We start from the raw sequence: 19,810 nt of genomic DNA on the forward strand, positions 1-19,810 counted from the left end.
TAGATAAGAAGATAAATGTGTGTGTGTGTGTGTGCGCGCGCGCGCGCGCGCGTGCGTGTATTTGAAGGATGCTTACAATTCTAATACTGCTTCTCTCAGGTTACTATCAAGATCTCTCAGGTTGCTATAACTTTGCACCCCTTAAACTTAAATTCAGTTGATTCCAACTGAATGCAAGGGCAGGTGTCTCAAAAGTAGCTGGGTGACAGGAAATAACAAAATGGGAACTTTATTTTCTGTGGATAAGTCCCACATGGATAAATGAGCATTGATCTGTAGAAATTGGTTCTGTGCTATTCTGATTTTTATGAAAATGAATTTATGACCTCATAGAACTTAACATTTAAAGAAGCCCAGGCCAAGTTAGGTGGATATTTCGGGGGTGATTCTGGCTGTATTTTGACAGGTTGCAAGATTATAGGGCCTCTCTGTAGAGGATTGGTGGCTTTTTCTTTGTGTCTTTAATTTCCCTTCACAGTTATTCATCCTATGCATTTATTCTTTTTTTCATCCCACAACTGTTTTTCCAGCATCTCCTCTGTGCCAGGCCACTTTTCTGGGCCCCCGAGGATATGCTGATGAGACACTGTGCTGTCATGGAAATTACCTACTGGTGGGGCAGATGACAGATAAGCAAGTAAATTATAAGTCTGAGATGTAACAATGTAAGCCATAGTGCAATGTAGAAAACAGAGTAGGGTAAAGGAGAGAGTAATGGGGAGGGATTCTCTTGTAGGCAGCAATCTTGAGCGGATTGCTGAGTGAAGCAAAACATTAAGCCATATGCAGAGGTCTGAGTGTTCAGGCAGAGGGAACAGCATGTGTGGTGGTTCTGGTTCAAGGCAGGATTTGGTGGATTCGGGGAACAGCAAGGAGGCCAAGTGTGACCAGATTGGAGTGAATGAGGCAGAGGGTGTTGGGACGGGAGATTGCTTAGGGAGGGAGACCATGCTGGCTTTGGCAGCTGTCATGAGGACCTGGTTAGTCTGAGTGAGCGGCAAGACATTGGAGGCTTCAAGTAGGGGCTTGATGTCATGACATTTTGTTTTAAAAACAATCATTTTGGTGCCTGTGTGGAGAATCATTTGCCGACAGAGACTTCATGTAACATGCTAAGACTCTATCCTAGGTATAGGTAGTTTATGGCTATGTAAGCAGGCTGGCAGAACTCCCTTTTTGATGGTGGAAATGAGGAAGAACCCTTGTCTCAGGACTGCTCCATCTGTTTGAATGACATGGTCCTTTCTTAGATCATGGGCCTGAAAGCATTGTAAGATAGTTTCCTATCCCTGGGCTTTGGTCAACCCCAAAGCTATGGCCTTCCACCTCCCTGATGACTCAGTGACTCATCTGGTCTTGACTGCGTAAATGCTTACATGCAATTTAGCATAAGGTACGCTATTTCCTATTGTTGGGGTGTTTGGTTCTCAGGGGGGTCCATCTCTGATTTCCTTTTTCACTGCTGAGCTCATGTTTTTCAGATACGGGATGCCTCACTCTGTCCCAGTATATCCTCCTTGACCCCATCTTGATGTTCTTCATCATGGCTGCCATGCTGAGCATGGTCAAGTACAACTCCTGTGCTGACAGGTCAGAAACACCATCTTTGTGGGGTGGGCATTGGGGGTCAGAAACTGTGCAGCTCCAGAATTTCTGTAATGACCAGGGACAGGGTGTGTACCTATAGGACTTGTCTTGAAACTGCACTTAAGGCAAGCATAGCATACTTTATTTATTTTTAGAGAGAGAGCATACACACATATGCTTGCATGTAGAAGAGGGGGAGCAGAGGGAGAGGAAGAGAGAGAATCCCAAGTAGGCTCCACATTTAGCATGAGGCCAATGAAAAACTCGGTCTCATGACCCTGGGATCATGACCTAAGCCGAAATCTAGAGTTGGATGCTTAACCGACTGAGTCACCCAGGCACCCCATAAAAATAGATTTTAATATGTTTTCTAGACATATTTTTATCTTTGTTTTGTATAAAAATAAGAAAATGTCAATTATCTGTTTTAAGAATATTATAATGGGTGGATTTGGGTACTGGTTTGTGGATGTTATGGAGGAGTCCTAATGCCTTCCCCAACCCCACCATCTTCTAAGCCACCCTTGGCACCAGTGCTGGTTAGGGATCCCAAAATAACTTTTCCCTTCACATTCTCTGTCCTAGAGGGGAGGGAACCAGGACAGAAACCACCTGGGAGCTGTTTGTCTCCCTGCCCTCCTCCGTGGTTGCATCCATTCCTGACCCACTGACAGGAAGAATATATATAAAGGTTGGCTTAAGCAGTCCATACCAGTCAAGAGGATCTCTGCAGGCCCTGGTCAGTTCTAAAGCTGTTCTGGAGGGCCTGGTCTTCTTCCAGAATGGTCTTTTTTAGATCATCCTTTTGCCTCTGAGAGAGTAGAGTAGGTCATTCATTCTATTCAAACCAAAAGAGCTGGCTCCGCCTAGGCTTTTCTAGGAGTCAGCTTGGTTTCTCCCTGGCCAGACTCATTAAATTAAATTACGCTAGTAAAGCCAGATCCAGTGACTACCATCTCTTTCTGGCTTTGGGTGATTATCTCTTTCTACCACGTCCGCCTCCACCTGCCACTTCTTGAATCCTTACTCTGTGCCAGGTACTGTGCCAGGGGCCGGAGGTACATAAGTCTCACGGTTAAGGAGCCTTCACTCTGGCAGAGGAAGCAGCCAGCTAGTGGGAAGTGGCAGCACCGAGCACTGGGTGCTGGAAGTGTAGCAAACCTTGGAACCGACTGCTGGGGTTAGGACGCGCTCTACCACTTGCTAGCTGTACTGCTGAGCCTCTCTGTAACTCAGTTTCCTCCTCTGGGTGGAGGGGATCATCATACGACCCACCTCCGCTGAGTTGTAGTGACTGTTAGTTTATATGTGTGAAGTGCTCAGAACAGCGCCTGACACATAGTAAGCAGTACTTGGTGACTTCACAAGGGCCGCAGGTGACCCCAGGCGAGGGCTGGCTGAATCCGGTGGGCCTCTCTGGATTTGCCTTTTCCTCCCACTTGATCGGTCACTACTGAAGAACAAGACTTACTCTTACTTCGAGCCCTGTACTTAGCCAAGAAAGCTAGAGCCCCAGCCAGAAAAACGTCCCCCTTACTCTCACCCTGCTTCCTGCGGTTTTGGGAGTTTCATAGACCCCATGCTCCTTGGAGCCACACCATGGCCCCTGAGGTTAGGAGCCCTCTAGAAAGACGGCAGTCCCAGCCTATCAGGGTCACAACACCTCTGCCCTTCCCCACTGCTGCTCTTGTTTTTTTGTTTTTTTAGTTTGGTTCCAGCTGCCAAACTGAACTCTTGTGTCTTGTTGGTTTTCAGGCCCTTCTCTGCCCCCTGGTGGTTCTGGCTCAGCCTGACTGGCATTAATCTGGCTGGTGCTTTAGGGGTCAAGTTTGTTGGCCTCTTTATCATCCTGCAAGTGGGGTGGAACACCATTTCAGACCTTTGGCACCTGTTTGGAGACCTCAGTCTTTCAGTGGTGAGAATCCAAGTGCTTGTGGAAATGTCTTTGCTCCCTGGTATTGTGCAGCAGAGCCAGTGGCCTTTCTCTGCCTCTGCTGCAGGTGGTAGAGTGGCTGTGTTCTTGGCCTGAGATGGGCTGGATCCGGCCGTTGTCTGTCGGCAGCCTGACAGTAGGAAGTAGGCCATGCTCAGAGGCTAGAGAGGTTTAAAGGGAGAGGATGAACCGACATCCTTGGAATTTTCTTTTAGCATTTGTTTCTGTGATGTTTTTTAAATGCTCTGCAAACTGCCCAGCCGGGGGAGTCTGTCCAGCTGGACTCATGCCAATATATGGAAGATACTTGCTGCTTGGGATCGTGGGTAAAATGGGTAGGATGACTTCATGAACTCACAGTGTTCTTTCTCTGACCCAGGGTCTCCAGATTTGGAGGCAAGTAAGGGCCTTTAGAGTTTATTAAAGTATTATTAACTAAGCTGATTCTGTGCCAGGCACTGGGCAAAGGGCTTCACCCTCACTCTCATTTATCTCTCCTAACAGTCCTGTGAGGTAGGTCATTATGACCTTCTCTTCACAAATGAGGAAGTGCAGACCTAGAGAGGTAATCGTGCGTCCAAGACCGTACAAGTGATAAAGGTGGATGTAGGATTCAGGCTTAGAGGAGGCTGACTCCAGACCAGAACAATGGTTTACCATCGCCTCTGAACCAAAACCTTGATAAGGGGCATGCTGGAGTATGCTGGGAATAAAACAAGGGGCATGCTGCCCTCCAGAGACAATGGAGAGAGAGAAATAAGTGAACGGGTGATTACAGTCCAGCCAAAAAGTGCTGTGAGGGCACAGTGGAGGGCGTGAGCCTGGGTCACATGGTCCAGGAAGATTTATTGGGGGGAAGCTGAGGCCTGAGCTATAGATCAGGAATACTTATGTGTGTGTCAGATAGGGCTGGCGCAGTGCAGGAAGCGCAGGGACCACACGGGGAGCTCAGCGGAACTGGGAGGCAGAGGGGACTGATGAGTGATGAGGCTGAAGATGCAGGGAAGGTCTGGGGTCCTGGGTGAGGGCCTGCATAGGCAGCAGAGGGCTGGCCCGGGTTCACCCCCTTGCAGGGCCCGGGGTGGGGAGGGGTATTATAGAAAGACTAGGGTTTTCACATTTTTTTGTTGTTGTTGTTGGCTGTTAGTTTTTCAATTTTTTTGTGATTTTGACTCACGCATAAAAAGTTACATATAACGCACATATAAGGTACAAAGTAGGATAAGATCCCATGTGCCCAGCACCCCGCACTGGCTGTGTTTGCAGGTGACTGTGGGGAAACACCTGACCGCTCGTGTCCTGTGCCTCATAGTGCTGCCCTTGACACTCTACACGGCCACTTATGCTGTTCACTTCATGGTGCTGAACAAAAGGTACAGCAGAGCCTTTCCAGCCTCTTGCTTCCCATTTTCCTCTTGCCTCTCAGCCTGCGGGTGGGCTCTGATTTGCTGGGTCTGTGGTTGGGATGTTAGAGGGACCTGGTGGGTTTTATCTGTTTGTTTCTTCTATGTTCCATCTTTTGGGTATCCAGAGGGCTCAGAAAAGCCAGAAGGAAGAGGAGAACTTCCTAATAGCCAAACTGCCCCTTATCCCTCAGCAGAGCCCCTGTGCTTAACAGGGATGGGCCAGAATAAGGCGTGCAGTTGGAGGAGGGCGATAATCTACAGCTACTGGCTGTAGCTCCCATTTACCAAGTAGCGACCCTGTGTCAGCATCTTGTACATATTCTCTTGCTTCATCATGATCCTTTATGAGTTCTTTTTTTTTTTTTTTTTTTTTTTTTTTAAATCCCCAATGTATGAATGAGGAATTAAGGCTAAACAAAGTTAGCTACTGCTGAAAGTCACCTAGCAGCCAGTAAGTGGCTTATTTGAGATCTGGACCCCTGTTACTCCAACTCCACCACTATGTCTGTCCCATAATACCATGCTGCCACTGTGGTTGTCTTTTTTTTAGATTAGTTGCACAGGGCTCTTCCAGGGTTCCCAGGAAATTAGAACTCCTCTCCAGGAACTCGCCTCTTTTCTGCTCCTTTTCCCACAGCGGTCCTGGTGATGGCTTCTTCAGTTCTGCCTTCCAGGCCCGGCTGTCAGGCAACAACCTTCACAATGCTTCCATCCCTGAACGTGAGTATCTCGGCCTTTATGAAGGTAGAAGGGCAGAAGCCTTTCTGGGTAGGTGAATTAGAAAAGACGACTATGATAGCCTGAGTTAGTGTAGCCTGTAGATGGCAGACTGGGAGCCACATCCAGTTAGATCTGGGGTGGGCACTCAAGAGTGACTTGGGACACAGGAAGGGCAGCCTCGAGCAGCAAGCTCTTCGACTGTACAGAGCGACTTCTCCCTTGTGGCTGTGGAAGCATCCAAGTCAGCTCTGTGGGAAGGCAAGCGGAGAGAATCTGGTGAAAGCACAGGCGCTGGTGCTGGTGGTCACTTTCCACCATCGCATTTGGTGACGCACATCCAGCCACTTATTCGCAGGTCGTAGTTCAGCACGTTAGCCACGCTGGCGGCTGTAGAGGGCCTGCCCTCCAGAGTGGAGAATCCAGTAACTGTGTGTGTTAAGTACATAAGGGATCGAAGGGTACAAGAGATCACTTCTGCTAGGGGGTTGGAGGGCATCAGAGCTACATAGAATGAGATGCCGTGGAGTTTGGCCCTGGAAGAATGGGTAGATTTGAACGGACAGAGAGGGAGGAGAGGGCATACAGCGCAGAAGGGACAGCATGATCAAGGCCATGAACAGGGCACAATGTAAGGCACAGATTATCCATAGAAAAGTAGTAGAAGATAAGGCTGGAAGGATAGATTGGGCCCAGATTATAAGGGTTTGAAACGTTTGGGTGAGGTATCTGACTCATTAAATAGACAGTGGAGACACAGCAGAGGCCTTTGAGCATGAAGGAGGACAGGAAGGCTGTGCTGTAGGGAGGCAACACTAATACGAAGCATAGGACGGCTAGGGAGGGGGCGGGATTGGAGGCGGGGTCCCCTCTGGAAAGCTGTTCTGGGGTCTGGAGCTGGGTATTGTGGTAGCAACCATAGGAGTGGGGCACGTGGGCATGGACAAGGGAGATTGGACATGGAAAGAGAAAAGGAAAGATGTCACTGAGGACTTGAGCCCAGGTAATTGTTTCTTGGAGACACAATGACATCTTCTAGTCTTTCCAGTGCCTTGCACAGTACCTAGGACACAGGGGCCCCGCCAAGACTGTACAGAATGAGAAATAGGGGAAGCAGGTTAAAAAGTTCGTTTAGAAAGACAGATACTGGGCTCCACTGTAGAGAGGCTGATTTGAGATGCGTGGGGAAATCCATGCAACAGGGGTAATGGGCTTGTGGCTGATGCTTTCAGAGGAGGAATCAGCCAGCTAACAGGAAGAGTGATACCGTGGCAGTGGCTGTGATCCGTTAGAAACCTGTAGAAAGAGAATGAGATCTGGGCTGGCCGAAGCCAGGTCACTGGGAGTGCAGGAGGGAGGGAGTTAGGAAAGGATGCTGCAGAGGGCAGTCCTAGAGGGAGCGTGGGTTGAGAAGGGGGGAACAGAGCATTTCCAGAAGCAAAGATGGTCAGCAGTGTGCGGGGCTACATATGTTGGCCTGGGTGAGAGTGTAGAAGAATGGCGCTGTGGGTGTTGGCAAATGCCTGCCTGCTCGTTGTTTCAAACCTAGCTCACTGTGATCTCTTCCATCAAGCCAGCCTCTTCTTACTCTTTGCATGAGAATTCATCCTACTCTGCTCTGGGCTCCCACCGTGTCACACACCATCACTCCTTTGCTGGAGCACTTGCCCACTGTCCTGTGCTCATCGGTGTGTGCCGTCTTCTTCTCTAAGTCTGGGCTCTCCCAGGGCCATAGCCAGGACCCCTCCAGCTTTGGATCCACTCCGTATTTGATACGATCTGCTGACCAAAGGAACGAACGAAGGAGGACCGGAGTAGTCTATCACTGATGGAGCGAGACGCGTCTCAGTGGACTGGGGAATGCCAGGGCAGCCAGATTACAGGGGACTGAGAAGAGGGACAGTAGGAGGAAAAGAGGCTTCTCAGTTACCCAGGGCCTGCGGGCAGAAGGGATCTTCTTAGTTTATTCCTTTTTTTTTTTTTTTTAAACTCTGAATTGAAAAAACCAACAAACCCAAACACCATCGAACAGCTACTTTATATGGTATCAGATTGAAAAGACACAAAAGGACTTTGCAAAAGTGAAAATTATCTTAACAGTCTATCATAACTTTATATCTATCTTGAAGAATATGTTAGGTAAGACTTGAAACGCTTCTTCCTTTGTTGTGTTTAATGTATGTATAGACTTTGAAGGATGGGCCTTTTCTAATCTTTTGCTTTTACAAGTAGTGCTTGATAATACCCCTGTTAACATCAGCTTCTTCTGAAGTTCTGCGGAGGAAAGGGAGGTAAGGACACCAGTGAGACCCTGTAGTGAGCTCCCACTTGCGTTGACACCATGGGACTGAGAAGGCACCTGTGTGTCTCACTTTAGGTAGCGCTAGGCCCAGTGCGGTCTGTGAGAGGGTGAGTGAGTCCTGTGGCTTCAGAGGCCCCTTCCAGTCAGGGGCCACCGCTAGCACCATGCCAGCTCACACCCTGTCTTCCTTCCTCCCAGATCTGGCCTATGGCTCCGTGATCACCGTGAAGAACCTGCGGATGGCCATCGGCTATCTCCACTCCCACAGGCACCTCTACCCCGAGGGCATTGGTGCCCGCCAGCAGCAGGTCAGTGAGCCTTTTGTACTTCCTGTACTGTAGCAACACCAAGCTGTTGGCCAGGACGGAGCCTGCCCTTCTCTTTCTTGCCCCCATCCTTTTCCTGCACCATTTTCCCTGCTTGAAACAGTCTTCCTCCCGCGCCCTAATCCTTTTCCTCTGGCTAGCTCCAGCTTCTTTAGGCTTCAGAGCAAGTGTTGCCTCCGATTACCATGAGCCACCTCTACTGCTTACTGGGGTAAATGCCTCTCACATGAGGGGTTTGCCTGGCATGCTTTGTAAGCCTCTGCGCTAACCCTATTCACATTGAACTGTGAATTCAGTTCCTCTTGACTCTTGCTAGCTCTTGGAAGGCTCACGGTGCCTGGCTTGACATGGATGATGGTCAGGTGTTGTGGTTGTAAACACAGACTTGGAAACCAGACTACATTATCTGGGTTTGAATCCTTTTTACACCAGAGTTAGACTTTAAACAAGTTACGTGACCTTTTTCTGCTTCATTATCTTCATTTTTAATTAGGGAAAATAAAGAGTGCCTTTCTCCATCATAGGGTCATTGTGCAGATTAAAAGTATGAAGTACATGTGACATGCACCCTGGGGTCTTAGCCATGAGTATTACCTGAGCGAGTGGGCCACACTGTGTCCGTGTCCCTGTCTATGAGTGTCGGGTGTGGCTGTGGCAGATGGTGCCTAAGAGGGAGAGGCAGGATGTTGGAGAGGTTGGGGAGCCAAGTTGTGCAGAGGCCTTCTGTGTTACAGTAGATTTGACTTTGTTCTGTGGACACTGGTGAGGCGCGGAGATTTGTGAAGGCGTGATAAGATGTGATTAGATTTTTAGGTGATGGATTGAAAGGAGGGGCAGATTGAAGGCAAGAAATAAGTTGGGAGGCAATAATCATGACAGAGGATGGTGAATAGAGGCAAAGACCATGAACAGAGGTGGGAATTGATTCAGGAAACACTTCACAGCTCAGTGTCAGGGCCCCATCACTGGCAGCTGTCAGGGATAAGCTGTATCTAGGTCTGTAGGCTGGAGATGAAGGTGTCTGTGGTAATGGTGTTTCACCATAGTCAGAAATGGAGGAGGAGGAATAGCTCTGGAAATGAGAGAGTTTGTTTTGTGTATTTGAGGTTTGGGGCTTGTCTCAGGAAGAAGATCTGTGTGCATAGCATATGGGTATCTGTGACACAGTGGGATGGGTGGCATTGCCCAGGAAGGGTGTGCAGAGGCAGGAGAGGCAGTGAAGGAGCCCTGGGTGGGGGGCAGCAACACTTAGGCAGTGGTGGAGATGCTCTGAGGGGCGCTGGTAGACGAGGCTGAGAAGGAGGGTGTGAACAGGGGTTGGGAGGAGAGCCCAGGGCAGACAGCATCCCAGGAGGACTGGTGGTCAGCAGTTCAGGTGCTGCAAAGGCCTCAGAGAAGGCTAAGAAAGAGGCCACATTGAATGATAGTAAAGCGGGCCTCGTTGCTAACTGGGACTGCTTCTGAGGAGTGGTGAGGCCCCAGGTCTCAGGAGTAGGGAGCAGGGGAGAGGGGAGGCGCGCAGACTGCAGGAGAGGCTTTTGTGCTAAGAGGCTTGGAGTGATGCTTCTCTTCTGGCAAAATGACTGGTATTTTTACTTGGCAAAAAAGTTTTACTTCCTAAAAATCTTTATTATTATTTCCTTATTTACTAGTTCACCAGGAAGTTGACGCAGAGTGTTGGGTTTTAGTATCAAGCTTCCCATTCTTGATTCTCCTGTTGTCTCTAGCACTTTCGAACCCACTGGAGAGTTTTTAAAACATTCCAGTGCCTGGGTACCAAATAGAAGCTCTGACTCCACTGATCCAGGTGGGGGCCCATGCATTGTGCCTTTCTGTTTTGCTGTGAAATTCTCCAGAAACGGCTAGTGGATGGCCAGAGCAGAAAACCACAGCTAGCCCTTCCATGGGGAGCTGCAGCTGTCATGGAGAAGCTCAAGTTACAGATGTGGAGGCCAGCATTGTTTACACTGTGCAAAGGGAGAGAAGGACCTTGTTAAACTAGTCCTGGTGTTACATACTCACAGTCATGTGTGGAGGTGTGAAGTCATGATAGTGATGTAGAGAGAGCATGTGGGGCCATGGCATGGAAGAGTCTGGTTCTGTCCCAGCTGAATCACACTGAGCCTTTCTTAGCCAGTTTCTTCATCTGCCAAATGGGGAGTTGGACTAAACCACTTCTAGTGGCCCACACTGCCCTGGAGTTTAGTGTCTTGTCAACAACCCTAGGAGTCCATTTTAAAATATTTTTAAAGTATAACATTTATAAAATAAAAAAAACAAAAAAAACCAAAACCGAAAGCTACATTAATTCCAGAAGATCAGTGTTTACCCACATAGTTTGGCGTACAACATTCTGTTATTATAGGATATGAGTGTTTCTAGGAGACTTTCTGTTGTAAAAAAATCCATTGTAAAAACAAATGTTTCTATGGGAAAAAGAGGCCATGGACTATACTCGTAATAAAGAAGTAATTTTTCTTATATAATTTTAATAGTAAGTTTTGTTTAAAAAAATACACAGAGTACATACACACAAGCAACATAAAATCTTAAGATCCTTTAAGCAAATCTAGGCCGGTGGACTCTCTGTACCTTTGTTTGGGAGTATGAATTTAATTTCTTGATGGCTGCCAAAATGTTTTAGTTTCTCTCTTTTTTTTTTTTTTTTTTTTAAGAATTTATTTGACAGAGAGAGATCACAAGTAGGCAGAGAGAGAGAGGAGGAAGCAGGCTTCCTGCTGAGCAGAGAGCCTCATTCGGGCCTTGATCCTAAGACCCTGAGATCATGATCTGAGCAGAAGGCAGAGGCTTAACCCACTGAGCCACCCAAGCACCCCACCCCTTTTTTTTAAGTTGGCTCCACACTGGGGGAGCTGGGCTCCAGTGTGGGGCTTGAACTCATGACCCTGAGATAGAGACCTGAGCTGAGATCAGGAGTCTGATGCTTAACCAGCTGAGCCATCCACGTGTCTTGTACATTCGAAATACCATCATTCCTGACTTTTTTCTGAGAAAGGAAAAGCCACTGAAACAAAGCAGCCATAATACATACATAATTTTTTCCCTAACTGCTGATTCCAAATTCCTTTGCAAGTAAATCAGTAATGTTTTATCCAATTGGAGTCATAAAACTCACTTTGCATATATTTCGATTGTTTCTGGATATTTGTGTTCTTGTTTATGTAATTGGCATAATTGTTATGTGTATAATTTCTATCCTGGGAGCTTTGGAGTTAGCTGCTTGGTTCGATAGGCCGTGGTGACTTTGAGCAAATTACCCATCCTTAGTTTCCTTGTAAGGTGGGGCTAGCTATGGTGCCTAGCAGAGATAGAAGACTTGCCCAGTGCTTAGAGCAGTACCTAGTGAGAAATGGCAGCCCCTTTCAGCATCAGCATTTTATAAACCTTTTCCTATGCTGGTAAAAAATGCTCAGAAACATTTTTTGTGGCTGTGTAATGTTCTGTCCTGCAGACGTATCATCATGTTAGCTACTCCCCTATCACTGGATGTTTATTCTGTTTCTGAATTTTTGCTATTAGATTCATCATAGCATGATGTGAATGTTCACATGCACACACACACATTTAATTTTTTAAAAATCGGTGTCTATGAAATGGCTACAGGCTAAACCCTCCGGCTTCTAGGACAAGATATATATGGAGCTATTTAGTTTCATTTGGTCACATTCTAGAAAATATAGCATGAATTTTTCATTTAGAAAATTTGAGGCATGTTCTTAATTACTTCTTAAAATGCACTAAATCAAGGTACCAGCGTGGCTCAGTCAGTTAAGCGTCTGATTCCTGATTTCAGCTCAGGTCATGATCTCAGGGTCCTGAGATTGAGCCCACATCCAGCTCCATGACTGGCTGTGAAGCCAAGGTAGCATTCTCTCTCTTCCTCTCCCTGTGCCCCACCCCCAGCTCATGCTCTCTATCTCTATCTAAAATAAATAAATACAAAATTTAAAAAATACACTAAATCCTGTTTGTGTGCTGGAGACTATGTTACACAATGTATCATGGTTCCTCCTCTAGGAGGCTAAAACTTTAAAGATAAGATGCAGAAATATACAGAGAGACCGATCAAAAAGGCACTTGAAGGAGAAACCTCTAAATGCAGATGGAAGGAGAGAATCTCAGTAGGGCTACTTTGGAACCCTCCTGGGCAGCATGGCCCCTCAGGTTGGTAGCTGGGGATTCTGAAAGAGGCTTAAGCAATGCTGGTTTGCTCTTGATTGTCCTGTGGCTACGCCGATGTTGATGGTATTCTCTCTCCCACCTGCCCCCAACCCAGGTCACCACATATTTGCACAAGGACTACAACAACCTGTGGATTATCAAGAAACACAACACAAATGCAGGTAATGTAGGAACTGATGTTTCTTGCATTACTGCTTACTCTGAGCCATTTTTAACATTTCTCATGCCTTCAAATGGTACGGAGATGGGCATTCCAGAGCTTTCCTTGGCAGTACCTTTACTGATCTCATTTATCCTTTCAACAGCTACTTATTGAGCATCTACTATCTTCCAAGCACTGTTGTCAACATAGGAGGTAAGAAGTGAGCAAGATCTCACTCTTAAGAGCTGTCATGCTGAAGCCAGAGAGCCCGGCCAAGGCTCAGACTTAGTCTAGACTGGTTACCTAGACGTGCTGCTGGGGGCTAGTTGAGTAGACCCAGCTGAGGGCACATGGTGGCCACTCTCTTTTGTAATGAGAGCACACTAAGCCTTGCAGACCTCAGCATATGGTGCAGCTCAAGTTGTCTTGATTGGATAGAGTACTGCTGCCCTCTGGTCATCCCTGGACTGGACCAGTCGGTTGTAGATCTCAGAGCCTGTGGCTGGGCTTGTCTAGCCTGGTGCTTGGGTCCTCACTCCATACCTGCTGGCCTGCCCCCTGGGTGGCCGGGGCAAAGCTGCTCTGAAGCACATTTAATGGGCTCTTGGGGCTTTATGACATGGGCTATATCCAGATCTTTCTTTGGTCAGGGAGCTAGCTGCCTGCCAGCTGTGCTTTCTGTATCTATAGCTGAGAAGAAAACAAAGGGCATCTTCTGCTCACGTCTGAGCCCCTGCTGATTGTGTCACAGGCTTTCTCTGTGACTCCTCAGTAAACCCCGCCTGGCTCTCCACCTTTCTGGAGTCAGCGGCTCCTGAGCTTTGGTGTGGCAGTAGGTGGCTGTTCACCTAAATTCACCCTTTTTGTTCCTTTCCTCACCTCATATTGCTGCAGTCTTGTGACAATATTGATTGTTTTCATCCAGGACAAACGTAAGCGGCCTATCGCAAGGAGGGGTTATGAGGCAAGACTGCTTTACGTCTAAAGTTATGTGGGCATCGACCAAATCTTGGAACATCTCTGATCTGTTATTCGATGTGGCTTCTAGCTTAAGGTGGTTGCATTTCCACCAGGGAACTAAGGTGTGTGAAGGCAGAGAGCTGCAAGCACTTAGGGAAGTGGGAACCATACAAATTAAGGTCTTTTTTTATGTATTTCTAGGAATTTATCCATTTCTTCTAGATTGTTCAATATGTTGGCATATAGCTTTTCATAATATTGTCTTATGATTGATTGTATTTCTATAGTGTTGGTTGTTCCTTCTCCTTTCTCATTTGTGATTTTATTTATTTAGGTCTTTGTGTTCTTGATGGCTAAAAATGCCCCTCCCGCCACGTCCTTGTAAAATGAAACTTGCCTCCCATTGACTTATTTGATTTGTCGCCTTTGCTGATTAATCTTTTTCGGAGACCTTAGGGTCCATGTAGGAATGGGCATCCCTACACTTAAGTTTTCTTTTCTTTTTTTTTAAGATTTTATTTATTTATTTGACAGAGAGAGATTACAAGTAGATGGAGAGGCAGGCAGAGAGAGAGGGAGGAGGAAGCAGGCTCCCTGCTGAGCAGAGAGCCCGATGCGGGACTCTATCCCAGGACCCTGAGATCATGACCTGAGCCGAAGGCAGAGGCTTAACCCACTGAGCCACCCAGGCGCCCTACACTTGAGTTTTCTAATTCTCTTAAAAACTAGTGATTTGTTCTGGCACATTTCTCTTTCCTGACCTTGAGTGTTAGTGTCTCACTGTTTGGGAAGAAGTTTGCAAGGATCTTTTTTGTGTTGCTGGTTACTACAACTACTCCTTTTCCATTGTCATTGTCTTGCTAGACCTGATCTGACTTGGTTTCTAGATGATGTGGTCCCTTTCTTTTGTCACCTCATCATTTTCTTTACCTCACGCTTAGCAAGTTTATTGTCAGAGACAAGATAATAACAGACAAAATTTTCAGGGCTTAACATTGGACTCTGAGGAGAGCGAGGCATATGGTCATTTACATGGAAGACTATGATTTTACTACTAAAAGGAAAATCTTATTATTTGACTTCCCAGCTTAAAAACCCTCCTATGGAGGCTTCAGGGCCTGTCAGACAAAGACCACATTTCCTAGCCTGGCTTGTACTGCGTGGCCTTACTTGTTCACATCATCGATTCCCACAGTCTTTCCCATTCCTCTCCCCGACACACCCTTCCCACTTATAGGAAACCGTTCGCTATTGGTGAGATGTGTTTTGCTCTTTCATATATCTGGCCCCACTTGTTGACCTGACAATATTCTCCCCTCCTTAAAGAGCTTTTCAAGCATATCTCTGAGCTTTTCAAGCATATCTTCCTTGAGACAGGGAGTGGCCCTTTCTCTTTGTCCTCCCAGCACTCTGCACCTCTAGGGTCTATGATATTATACTGTAACTCTTTACTTGCAGGCCCTCATTTCATACTAGCCTAATGAGTGAATGACTTCAGATATCAATGCTGGTTTCTTCTTGGCAGATCCCCTAGACCCTTCCTTCCCAGTGGAGTTTGTAAGACATGGAGACATCATTCGGCTAGAACACAAAGAGTAAGTAAATTGGCTCTCTGGGATGAGTGAGTGGTATGGGCACCAAAGGTAAGGAGTTCTTCTAAGCTGGAAGGAAACAGAAGTCCGATTTGGATGAGGCTCTAGTAAATGGAACAAGGCTGCTGTGCTAGAATGGGAAAGCCATTTTATGAAAACCCAGACTTCTTTTATGAAGTCTGGTGAAATAAGCAGGCCAATTTTGTCTGCCTGATTTGGCTTTGGGAGCTTTGAACTTTGAAGATACCGTTCAGTTTCCCTTTTTCCAGGGGAGGGAAAAAAGTATCTGAGTTACCCAATGCTTCTTCTCAAGTGGCTACCTTTAGGAAGATGTAGAAGTCTGTTTCTGAGAATATGGCAAGCTGGTTTATTTAAGCAATATTCTCACTGAAAATGACTAAAAATGCTGGAATAACATGAAAGCGTCCTAAAGCATCAAAGAGCTGACAAGGCAATAGGGAGTTACCAGGACAAAATCTAAGTGGAAGTGGGGTGTGGAGATTCCAGAAAAATGAGTGGGATGCTGCAGCCATCTCTGCCTTGATCCTGCAATCTTGAGTTTCGATCTTTGGTTTTGACTGCCCCTTGAGAGAGAGAGTTGTAAATTCAAAGCTGTAGGCTCACCCAAAGTGGTAAATGTATTAAATGATCCTTCCCCCAAACTTGAAACCACAAAGGGCTAGAGCAGGGGGAGCAGGGGTTGAGGAGGGGCTATTTCTGGTTCCTGAAAAGTTGTATCTACCAATTGATCCTCATATGGATTTGTGGCCCAAATTAATTTCATCTGGATGGTCTGAAAATCTTTAGGCCATGAATTACAATGAATATAATCCTAGACTGGTAATATTTCCTAGGTGCCTGGCTAAAAGCAGATGTAAATCCTCTTTTGGGAAAGAGATTGCCCTCCATTACCATAAATAGTTTTTCAGTGATGATGAATAGTACATAGTAAAAAATAACTAAGCACACAAGGAAATAGGGCACCATGTGCAGGAGCGAATAGGAATGATAGATAGCAGAAGCAGCTCTGCAAAATATTGTATAGTACGATCATTCAGTATGGAGTATTTTAAAAATCAGGGATTATATATAGAGAAAAGCTATGCTCTGTGTGTGTGTGTGTGTGTATGTGTACATATATATATATATATATATATACACACTGTATATATATAGAGAGAGAGAAAACCTTTTTCCTACTATGATTGTGAATACTTTTTAGTTTTTTTTGTTTGTTTTGTTTTGTTTTTGTTTTTTTATTTGACAGAGATCACAAGTAGGCAGAGAGGCAGGCAGAGAGAGAGGAGGAAGCAGGCTTCCCGCTGAGCAGAGAGCCCAACGCGGGGCTCCATCCCAGGACCCTGGGATCATGACCTGAGCTGAAGGCAGAGGCTTTAACCCACTGAGCCCCCCAGGCACCCTTTACTTTTACTTTTTTTTTTAAAGATTTACTTTAAATCTTTACTTTTTTTTTTTTTTAAGATTTTATTTATTTATTTGACAGAGAGAGATCACAAGTGGTCAGAGAGGCAGGCAGAGAGAGGGAGGAAGCAGGCTCCCTGCTGAGCGGAAAGCCCAATGCGGGGCTTGATCCCAGGACCCTGGGATCACGACCTGAGCTGAAGGCAGAGGCTTTAACGCACTGAGCCCCCACCCTTTACTTTTTAGTTTTTATTATTTATTACTTACTTAGTTTCATTTTGTTTTATTAACAGAAAGTTATCATTTATTGTTGAGTTTTATTTTTGGAAATTTGGAAATTTCCAGAATTTTTATAGTAAACACTTAATTCTTATTGTGGATAAAAGTAAGAAGTATTATAAAACGAACAAAGTAAATAAAGCCGAATTAATTCCTCCCTTCCCCTTCTGACCCCCACTTTGTAAAACTGGTGATAAGGGCAGAAAGAGTAAATGGGAGGGAGGAGGCTTACCTGGCTTAGGCACGAGTAGATTACAAATCTTAGTTTCTTCTCCCCAAAGCTGCCTCATGAGTCAGGCAAGCTAAGTGCTTCAGAGCCATCAAATGTGGTAAGTCATCCCCCTACTGCAGAAGTTAACCCCTTTCTTGGCACAGGGTCCAGGGCTCCTACCGTCTGTCCCTCATGGTTTGGGCAATTCTCTGATTCTCTGGCTGTTTCTTGTGAGTAAATAGGCAAGATATTCCTGATTTGTTGGATTTCATAGCTCAGATTCTAATTTTTCTTGCAGTAAAAGATGACTCTGAATATCCCTAGTAAAAGAGGAGACATTACATGTCTCTTTTCCCCAGGATAATGCCGTTTCTCTCTCTTTACTTCTAGGACTTCTCGGAACCTGCATAGTCACTATCATGAGGCCCCCCTGACCCGGAAGCACTATCAGGTCACTGGCTATGGCATAGTAAGTGAGCAACTGGAGTGTGATCAGGCTGTAAAAAATTGTGGGGGCTAGTTTATGGCCATGAGACAGAACACATCCTCCCTGGAATTCTGGAATGTTCCTGAGGATGACGGGCTACACAGGGACTCTATTAACGTTTGGAACTTTTTGGCAAGGCTTGCTGTGGGAAAAGCAGCCTGTGAGTCTGTTTGTCTCCATCTCTTCCCTCCCATAATAACCATGCCATTTTTCTGTTCTGACACTTAATAAATGTCACATATGAATACTGTTTGGGTCCCTTTTTAAATCACAGTGGACATAAAAGCCATGGACCCACAAGATGATCCTAGGTAAATATATAAACATATATTTATATATTTATTCTTTGCCAGGTCCTCATTGACTTTACTTTTAAGGATTACTTCCCTGTTCTGCAGGAGATGTTAACCACAGTGCTTTTGAATTTTTTACTAGCGTGGGGTGATGCAGTTAATAGAAAAAGAAGCTCAATGAGTACTTGGGGAGTGATTTGGAAACAAAACCACTGGAGAGGGCAGCTAGACTTAGGACTATCTTACGTTCCCTTGCAGGGGCTTTAGTGCATCAGTCAAGATTCTGTGTTCCTTAAGGTGGCCTTCCCAACCCCCCTCCCGCTTGCTGACCCCATGCTACTGGGGCCACTAATTATCATTTTCTTGAGGGCATCTCCTGAGGAGAATTAGACACAAATGTCTTAATTTCCAGAATATCATCTCCAGGCCAAACCTTTCTGGCCTAGATGAGTGAGTGTCCAGATGGCCAAGTAATGGGTACAAATGGCCCAAATCTATTTCTGTTGGCTCAAGGTGCTGTCATGAGTTTGCTTTAAGAGCAAAGACATATGTTTAGAATTTAAATGTAGTCCTGTGAAGCACTGGAGTGTGGGCCGCAGGAGTCACACTACTTTTCTTAGTTGTGGTGGCGAGCACTGAGGGAATGTCCGTCACTTGGGGTGTTTCTCTGGCCCTCTCATTCCCCTTCCTGCCTCATCCACTGAGGCCTATTTTGTCTTTGACCGTTGTAACATGGTGGCATCGGAAGGGGGGCCATCTCTCTTTCCTGACATGTCTTCTCTAAAGTCATCTTAACTTTCTTTGTATTTTTCCCTTGATTGACATGGCAGAATGGGACAGGGGACTCAAATGATTTCTGGCGGATTGAGGTTGTAAACAGAAAATTTGGAAACCGGATCAAAGTGCTTAGAAGTCGCATTCGCCTCATCCATCTGGTCACAGGTTGTGTCCTGGGCTCCTCGGGAAAGGTCTTGCCCAAGTGGTGAGTCTGGGGTTTTGATGTCCCAACTGAGGCTCATCTTTCCCCTTTCACACTATAAGGAGTATACCAGAAACTTCTATTTCCCAGTTGTCAATGTTCACCTCACGTTTTCTTGTATTTTAGTGGTAGATGGAGGGAGAAAAGGCATCACGTGTGTTACAGAGCACAGAACTCCAGAGTTCCTTTGGTGTTTTATGTGTTCTGAGAGTTGAACAGAATAGGTGTTCATCTGTCTAGGACATTCTATGTGCTCTGGGCCTTTCTAACGTGGGAATACTCTGGACTCCTCCTAGGACAGTCATGGAATATAAAAGAGTGAAGTTGAAAAAAGTATGGCCACTGGGTTGAAAAGAGCAGGTTCTATAAATGTAAGAGATTTGACAGTGCGACTCTCTGGTGAGTGTCACGTCTTCTGAGAGACCTCTGTGACTGCTTTTCACAGGGGCTGGGAACAGTTGGAGGTTACCTGCACCCCATACCTAAAGGAAACCCTCAATTCTATCTGGAATGTGGAGGACCATATCAATCCCAAATGTGAGTGAGATTACTTCTTGGAAACATAAGTAACTCTTATCTTAGAAAAATCAATGTTCATAGATTCTGCTGCCACTGTATCTCATTGTTGTCATTTCCTGTCTTTTTTGAACCTAATCTTTTCATATGAGGTGTCTGGACAGGTAGCTCCTTTTTCTTCCCATCCATGTCAACTTCCCATCCTCCTCAAACTCCCCCTAAATTGACCCGTGACCTCACTGTGGGCCAGAGCTAGTTTTCTTGTTCCATTTTCCCTGCTTCTTGTTGGATCTGATGCTTTTCCTTGCTGCCTGCAATGCGGGTCTACTTATCTTGTCTCCTTCTGGGCTTTTCTGTCCCCTGCACCTGGGTTCCTCCCACCCTCAAGGCTTGGAGCAGGCTGGTGCTTTCCGGTGATGCCCCTGTGGAGAGCCCCAGCCAGCCAACACTTTCAC

General features: G+C 46.0%; 1 protein-coding gene across 2 annotated transcripts in view; it reads left to right on the forward strand.

Moving 5' to 3' along the window:
* The window catches only part of POMT2 (protein O-mannosyltransferase 2), a 43,036-nt gene that overhangs the window by 14,556 nt on the left and 8,670 nt on the right, over positions 1-19,810 (forward strand). For both annotated transcript variants that reach the window (XM_045071868.1, XM_004739176.3), the window contains exons 5-14: positions 1,482-1,590; positions 3,343-3,502; positions 4,787-4,893; positions 5,564-5,646; positions 8,144-8,253; positions 12,569-12,635; positions 15,102-15,171; positions 17,471-17,549; positions 18,691-18,842; positions 19,285-19,376. In XM_045071868.1, coding sequence (XP_044927803.1) covers positions 1,482-1,590; positions 3,343-3,502; positions 4,787-4,893; positions 5,564-5,646; positions 8,144-8,253; positions 12,569-12,635; positions 15,102-15,171; positions 17,471-17,549; positions 18,691-18,842; positions 19,285-19,376 — 1,029 coding nt within the window. The remainder of the gene's footprint in view (positions 1-1,481; positions 1,591-3,342; positions 3,503-4,786; positions 4,894-5,563; positions 5,647-8,143; positions 8,254-12,568; positions 12,636-15,101; positions 15,172-17,470; positions 17,550-18,690; positions 18,843-19,284; positions 19,377-19,810) is intronic.

Source organism: Mustela putorius, unplaced genomic scaffold, assembly GCF_011764305.1.
Source record: "Mustela putorius furo isolate JIRA1106 unplaced genomic scaffold, ASM1176430v1.1 tig00000129_pilon_pilon_pilon, whole genome shotgun sequence".
NCBI lineage: Eukaryota > Metazoa > Chordata > Mammalia > Carnivora > Mustelidae > Mustela > Mustela putorius.